This window comes from Solanum dulcamara, chromosome 3 (genome assembly GCF_947179165.1).
Source record: "Solanum dulcamara chromosome 3, daSolDulc1.2, whole genome shotgun sequence".
NCBI lineage: Eukaryota > Viridiplantae > Streptophyta > Magnoliopsida > Solanales > Solanaceae > Solanum > Solanum dulcamara.
The window spans coordinates 69,799,897-69,808,486 of NC_077239.1; the positions used below are offsets into that span (position 1 = coordinate 69,799,897).

The window sequence follows — 8,590 nt, forward strand, 5'->3', positions numbered from 1 at the left end:
AAGTAGCTTTTATGCAATATTAAAAGATTTGTTCTTTAAAAAAAAACTCTTTTACCATGTGGAAAAAAAAGCACTTTAGAATATTATTTTCGAATATATCTCTGAATACCTATACGAACACTTGGTAAAATATTAGTAAAGAATAAATATTTATCGAAATAATTTAAAAATATATGTGTTTGTATATATACTATAAAAAATAAAATTCTATAATATAGTGGGCTCAGATGTGTAACTGTAATAAGTGTTACATCCCTATTTTTTTTATTTTTTTTTTGTAAATAAAGAGCAACATCGTGATGACTCAATTCAATTGTTTAAAAAATATTTCAAAAGAAAATAGTTTAATTTAAGGAATCACCACAATTTTATGATAATTAGAAACCAATTAATTATTTTAAAAATGTCTACGAAACCAATAGATTCTAAGCCTCATTTACACCTGAAAAAACCTCTGTCTCATTCACAACTGAAATAGCCTCATTCTCCACATTTCCATCAGTATTTACATCCACAAATTCATCAACAGAGTTTGCCATGCTAAAAAATCAGCTGGAGTTGGCAATTCCTCTAACTCATCAATTTCATGGATCACAAAGACATGAAGGTCATCACCATCTATTAAGTCCTTCACATAGTCTAACAATTGAATATCAGAAGTAACTTGGACAAATTCATTGTTAATTTTATTTTGATAGTAAAAACCATTCACATTTATGTACCCTAGGTCTTTAGTATATGAAAGAAATTCGACAAGGCTAAAATGATCTTTATCAATGGCAACGACAAATACATCTATTTCTCCTCTGTAAGTAGGGTTAGGATCTACGATAACATGACCCCCATGATGAAAACATGTCAATATATAGTTCCTATCTCAAAAAGAAGACCCCCCAACACAAGAAAATACCCAGAAAGCCCCTTACTTTATCAGTGCAATTTCCAACAAAAAAAAATACCTAGTTACAGAATGCTAATAAAGAGAGTGGAAACAACCAGAATATAAACCTTCTTCAAGAATGAAACTTACAAACACAAGAAGTAGTTGATAGAACCTTCGATTTCTCCAATATCATAAAGCCCAACAAAATTACAATTTCCAACACTTGATTTCAACCTTTAAACCTGGAAATTGTCAACCTAAACTAACATAATAGTTAGTACTAACTAAGAATTGAATGAAAATCAAGAAAAATTGAACCTTTAACTAGAACTAACATTCATATTCTTACCTAGAGTTTTGATCGGGAACTGAAGAAGGGAAAATGGGAGTTGAAAGATCAACTTTTACCCTTTAATTTTGGAGCCAAATATGACGTGTAAAGAATAATGAGTTGGCATGATATAATTGGCCAACTAATTCATGTGGTTGAAATTGTAATACACGCGCTTGAATCCAATACATGAGGTGTCTAAAATAAGTGTCTAAAATGAACATCTCCTGATTTAGATGTCTAAAGGAAAATTGATGTCAACTTTAAGAGGCCACCGATAAATTTCGTCTATAAAGATAAATATTACTATCTATACGCCATAGGCCGTGTTTTAGATTAGCGAAAGGATTTTAAAATAATCAATGATGACTAGCAATAGGTTGCAGTTAGTACGAAAAGCAAACTTGCTGAGCCACCGTAAGATACTTCTTCTTTGTCGAGTAATGATGAAAATAAGTACTTCCTGTTACATAGGCATCATTTAAATTGATACTCCTATAATATTAAAAAAAAATTAAAAAATAATTTATAATTTAAAATAATTTTTAGATATTTATGTGATTATAAATATTTTATTAAAAATAAAACTAAATTTTAAAATTAAATTAATTTTAATCATGATAAAATAAGTTTTTTTAAAACTGGATTAAAAAAGAAAAGATGTCACACAGAAAAGAAAAGAAGTACTACTCATCATCATTTGTATACTACTTTGCCGCCTCAATCTGGCTACAAACCTATTTATATGGAGTATAAAAATCAAACATAGACGTTTAGGGAATGTTTAATTATTGATTAAAGTTATGCAGATATTATTGGTGAGAGGTATTACGTTATCAGCAGCCCCACTAAGATAATACGAAAGTATCCTGTAAACAAACTATGGCCCAGCAATACCTCTCACCAATGAATACAGAACATAAAACGGAGGCGAAAGCAAAGAATACATCTTCACACCAAACTCCACATCTGATTTCCTACCATTAGCAAGAGTCCATGTGTTTTGTACGAAGGAGTATATTTGATTGAGAGGGAAAGGTAAAGTTGTTAATTTGTATTTTTATTAAGGTATTAGAGTCTATTTTAATTGGCTTAAAATTTAATCAAATCAACATTTAAGTCATTTTTAGCTTACGAGGGTGTTTGACAAATTTTAAAATAAGTTAAAATTGACTTAAAATAAGTTTAAAATCAAAAGTAGGACTCTTCCTATTTTTTATTTTTTAACTTATAATTCATTTAAGTTTGATTTTCTTATTTTTTGACTTAAAAGCTACGTTTGTTAGTCAATCCAAACGGGCTTAGTTATTCATGTATAACTTATTTATTTTTCTATCCTACATAAAATAATACATATATTGACTCATAATTTATACATGTAATAGTTAATGCTCCTTTCTTTCCGGTCTTTCCTACCCTGACTTTCTCTCTCTCATTATTTATATTTTTATATTATTTTCGATATGCTTGGCTCTACTGACCTATGTCTTGTTTTCCTTATTTTTCTTCTCTTGTTCTTCTCTCTTAAGACGAGGATCTTTCGAAAACAGCAACCCTACCTTTCAAGATGGGGGTTAGGTCTGCGTACACTCTACCCTCTCCAGATCCCACATGGTGGGATTATACTAGGCTTCTTGTTGTTGTTGTAATAGTTGTGTGATTTTTTAATTTTCTAATCAAACATAGTATATTATGTGTGTTGAATTTTATGTCTTATATAAAAATACTACCAAATATGATAAAATTTATACAATACTTTATACCTGAATGACTCATCCCTTATCAATAACCATGCGGCCCCTTATTGCCTAATGAAAATTAAATAGACAAATTGGTTCCCTCGTTCTTGGTGTAATCATTTGGTTTTGTTATTTACAGTTCGTATGTAAATCTAAATTTGTGTTGCATGACAATTATTAAAAACGGAAGTGATTATATTTATTTCTCCATTTTATAAAAATTGAATCCGTAATGCTTGGTTAAATCATCTAACAGGTAAAAATCTATCCTCCAATTCAGATTTGTTGAATAGAAGATAGTTAGTGACAGCTCAGCAAGTTGTTAGAGTTAGTTAGGCACTGTTATGCAGTGAGATAGTTTGTTAGATGCAGTTAGTTTGCTAGATGATAGTCAGTGTAGATTTGTATATATATAAGAAATGTATCAGTGATGAAGTTATGATGAATACAATCAAATAGCTACATTTCTCTTATACTTCCTTTTTTTCCCCTTTGATCTCTCTCAGACTATAAATGTGTTAACATGGTGAAGATCAAGGATTTTATCATGATATCAAAGCTTGTGTAATTGATCTACTGTGATCTTCATCGTGTTTCCACCCAGTGTTGTTCGATTCGCTGAGTTCCTTCCACAGTCATCTTTACCTAGCTAAGTTTGGTCTTCTTCAAATAAATGCAGTAGCATAATCAATAATGGTGAATGAAACAAGTCAGGAAACTAGAGATAGAGTCCATATAGTGGTGTTAATTGATCAGCATCACCCTCTGTTCCTTCGGCCAAATGATACTCCAGATAGCTCCTTAATTTCAATTAAGCTAACAACACCTGAGAGCTATGCACTTTGGAATAGTTCGATGAGGATTAGTCTATTAGAAAAAAAACAAATTGGGATTTGTAGATGGTCGATATCCTTAAGATAAGTTTGATGTCTCCCTACATGATTTATGAGAGAAATGCAATGCTATAGTCCTTGCATAGATTCTATATGCACTGAATTACTGAGTGTCATTGTGTATGCAACCAGGGCCTACAAAGTGGTGTCAAATTTACAAGAGAGATTTGACAAAGTAAATGGATTTATAGTATTTTTTTCTTCACAAACAAATTGCTATACTCAATTAAGGAATCTCATCAGTTTCTAGCTATTTTTCTAAGTTGAGAGAACTCTAGGCAGAGTTTGATGCATTGATGCCCTGTCGTGGTTGTAATTGTGCTGAATCAAAGAAGTATGTTGAACACTTAAACTATCAAAGACTCCTTGTGTTTTTGATTTGCTTAAATGAGTCATATTCATAGTCAAGCAATCAAATCATGATGATGACTCCTACTTCTTCGATTAACAAAGCCTATGTTATGATCATCTCAGAAGAAAGTAAAAGAGTTATGGCTTTCTCTTTTCATAATCTAGAGATCATTGAGTGCACAACTTTATTTAGTGGAAAAGGTAATTCTCATATGAGAACAAATTATTTAGGAAACAGACCTTCTAAGAAAAGTGATTTCTACTGTGATCACTGTCATTTCACAGAATACACCAAAGCAATTTGTTGTAGATTGAAAGGCTATCCTCTATACTAAAAGTTTAAGGAGAAAATTGGTTCACATAATGCAGAAACTTATGCCAAGGAAAATGACACTGGCAAATCTAATTCAAGACATGCACATAACTATAGCTTTGCAGGAAATTCCCTTGGAAATGCAAGCAACTACACCAAGGGAATCAAAACAACAACTCAGAACCAGGTAGTCACAAACTTGGAAGTAATAGTAGTAGCAATTTTGGCACTGCTTCCATCAATTTTGCAGGAGCTTCTCAGTTGCGTGGAGAGAAGTACCTTGTTATTGATGCCTTTGGTACTATTGCCCAATTTACTCCACAGCAGTACAATTAAATCATGACTATGATCAATTCAGAAAAGGATGAATCTCACTAAGCTTTAGGTATGATACCTTGTGATATAATAACTGAGGAAGAGATTAGGTGGATAGTGGATTCAAGAGCTTCTAGTCACATGGTTCAATCTATTAATGTATTGTCTCACCATGAAGTAGTGGACAATAGTAGAGGGGGAAAGTTCATCTACCTACCAGAGGTATGGTTACTGTGAGTCATATAGGGTCTTTTTGTCTTTTCCCTGGTCAGGAGATCATTAATGTTCTGCATATACCTGAGTTCAAATACAACATGTTGTATGTCTCTAAATTAACTAAGGAGCTTAACTTTGCAATGTTTTTTAATCTGATTTCTCTATTTTTCACAATCTCTTAACTGGCAAGGTGAAGGGGATTGATAAAAAGAAGAGTAATTTGTATGTGTTTACTTCGGGCCACAAGAGATCACAAGGTGTTATTGCTGTTACAGTCACTGATGGTCCTTCTTCTACTCCTTAACAAAGAGCAGCAACACCAATAATCACTGATAGTATTAATGTGAGTTTATGGCATAAGAGAGTATATCACACTTCTTTTGCATCTATGATAAAGTTATTGTGTCTTTCTTTTGTACAACGTGAGACGTCTGTCAATAGTTATACTATATGTCCCTTAGCTAAGCAAACTAGATTTTCCTTTCCTTTAAGCAATACTACAACTGACTCTTGTTTTCAAATTGTTCATGGTGATGTTTGGGGACTATATAGAGTTCTTATCTATAATGGAAAGAGATATTTTCTCACTCTTGTTGATGATTTCTCTAGATATACTTGGTTGTTCTTATTATCATCTAAAGTTGAAATAGTTGTTGCTATTAAGAACTTTCTGCTTATGGTGAGGACTGTTTACTCCTCAACTGTGACGTTTTTTAGAATTGATAATGGGTGAGAGTTCTTCAACTCATTCATGACTTTCTTATTGAATTCCTTGTGGATTGTTCGACAGAGTTTCTGTGTCTACACTCCACACCAGAATCGAGTAGCAAAGAGAAAGCATAGACATATTCTAGAGGTGGCAAGGGCTCTTAGATTTTAGGCTGGTGTACCACTGCAACTTTGGGAAGAATGTGTGACTACAGTTGTTTACATTATCAACAAGTTACCCTCCTCAGTTCTTTAGGGTCAATCTCCTTTTGAGAAGTTTCATAAACACTCACATTTTTTGTGTTATTCTAGTTATAAAAGTTGACAAATTCTCCCCAAAAGCTATAGCAAAAGTATTTCTTAGTTACTCCTCTACTCAAAAAGGATACATTATGTATAACAGTCCAAGGTGTTTTTGATCAGTAGAGATGTCTCATTTCAAGAGGATGTACTTCCCTTCAACACATTTCATGTATCTACTTCTCCTTTACTCCCTTTGAGTGATACCGTATTTCCTTCCTTGCAAATAGAGGTTCCAATCAGTAACAACTCTTCTCATGCTCCTAAGGTTCCTCCCAAATCTGTTGACACTTGTGCTACTGCACCTCCTTCTCCTGTTGGTCATGTCAGTCCTGTAGTTCAAAGTGAGCATGTTACTTCTCCACCTCCTGTTGTTTATGATGCTAGAAGATCCTCTAGACCTACTAAGCCTCCAAGATGGCTGAGTGACTATGTCATTAAAAGACATGGAAATGCTAATTGTTGTTATCTTGTCTCTCAAGTTGTTGGTTATGATCATTTGTCTCCTATGTTTGGTGTTGCTTTGTCATTTTATTCTGCTATTAAGGAGCTTATTTCCTACTTTGAAGTTGTCAAAGATCAAACTGGATTCCAGCCATGCAATCTGAAATACATCATTACCGGACAACAACACTTGGAGTCTTGTACAGTTTCCTCCTAGCAAGAAGCCTATTAGGTGTAAATAGGAGTTCAAGGTGAAATGCAAAACTTCACGCATTGTGGAGAGATATAAGGTTGGGTTTGTTGCTAAGGGTTATAGCCAGGAAAAAAGGTTGGACTACACTGAGACTTTTTCCTCAGTGACCAAAATGGTGACTGTGAGATCTGTAATGGTTGTGGCAACAGTCAAACATTGGCCTATTTTTCAGATGAATGTCCATAATATTTTTCTGCAAGGTGACTTAATGGGACAAGGTCTACTTAGAGGTTCCTGTTGGGTTTGCTAGCCAAAGAGGGAAACATGTAGTCTGCAAACTCCATAAGTCCTCTATCACCTCAGACAGGCTCCTAGGCAATGGAATAAGAAGCTCACAGATGTTTTGGTACAAATTGGGTTCTCACAAAGTCATTTTGACTACTTTATATTCAGCAAGACAATTCAAGAAGAATTGGCGATTGTCCTGGTGTATGTAGATGATTTGATTATCATAGGAAGTAATACAGACCTGATCCAACAAACCAAAAATGATCTAAAATTGAAGTTTAAAAAGAAAGACCTTGGGGAGCTCAAGTTTTTTCTGGTATTGAATTTGCTAGATCAAAGAAGGGTATAGTTATAAGTCAAAAGAAATATGCATTAGAATTAATCAGTGAGCTAGGATTAAGTGGTACTAAACCATTCAGCACACCACTAGAGACTAACTTAAAGCTTACTTTTACTGAATATGATGCATTCCTCAATAATGTCGGGAGGGGGGGTCCTAAGAGTAAAGACATGACACTTGCTGATACTACTCAGTATCAAAGGTTTGTAGGAAGCCTGTTATATCTCAATGTGACCAGAATTGATATTGCATATGTAGTGGAAATATTAAGCCAATTTATACATAATCCCGAGCAATCTTGTATGAATGCAGCTTTGAGGGTGGTGAAGTACATCAAAAATGCACCAGGTCTTGATCTGTTAATGCCTTTAGATGGCTTAGGAAAGTTTGAATCATATTGTGACTCTGACTGGGGTGGCTGCCTGCAGACCAGAAGGTCAACCACAGGATACCTAGTTAAATTTAGCAATGCTATTATGTCGTGGAAGTCTAAGAAGTAGGAGACAGTGGGCAGGATCTCTACTGAAGCAGAATTCAGGAGTATGGCTTTTGTAGTGGCTAAGGTGAGTTGGTGACTTGGCTAATTGGCTTATACAAGGAGCTAGGAGTCAATGTAGAAGTTCATATACACTTGCACTGTGATATCAAAGTTGCAATTCAGATAGCAGCCAATTAAAGAACAAAGTATATAGATATCCAAAACGTGAACACCCTTAGTTACGCGTTTAGCTATACTTTAGTTGAAATTTGAAAAACAATAAGTATTTAGGGGACGTTTGATTATTGGATAAGGACAAAGTTAATATATGAATAATTTGATTATTTATGTATTAATTTTATATCATGTTTGATTTATAAATATGATGAAACTACTCATGTATTAATTTATAAGGTAATTCAATAGGTAGATTTTCAAATGTTGTATAGTTATTCATGTATAAATTGTATATGGTGTTTGGTTGGATTTTTTGTAATTCTATATAATTAATACTTACTTAATTTATTGTTTTTGTTGCATAACCTACATTTATTAGATTTTTTTGATAATTTATTCAATTCAAAATAATATACATAGGTTATAAGGAAAAATATTTAATGGGGGTGTTTTTTTTTAATTTCACCCAATAAAAAATGACAAGTAATAAATAATATTTTTAAAATATAATAAAGATGAGGTTGTTAGGTTTGTCCCTGAACTCGACTAAATTTATTAGTTTCGGCCTCAAATTATTGACAACCTTAAAAACACCCTTCACTTAACTAACTAAATTTTAAA

At 33.1% G+C, this 8,590-nt stretch overlaps 1 protein-coding gene across 1 annotated transcript; it reads left to right on the top strand.

Moving 5' to 3' along the window:
• The first annotated feature begins 7,484 nt into the window (after positions 1-7,484).
• On the top strand, positions 7,485-7,814 carry LOC129883640 (uncharacterized mitochondrial protein AtMg00810-like). Its single transcript, XM_055958258.1, has one exon. It carries the CDS (start codon positions 7,485-7,487, stop codon positions 7,812-7,814), a length of 330 nt encoding a protein of 109 aa, XP_055814233.1.
• The last annotated feature ends 776 nt before the right edge of the window (positions 7,815-8,590 follow it).

Excerpts from the sequence above, each read along its gene's own strand:
- LOC129883640 (XM_055958258.1), top strand. The coding sequence starts at position 7,485 with ATGACACTTGCTGATACTACTCAGTATCAAAGGTTTGTAGGAAGCCTG.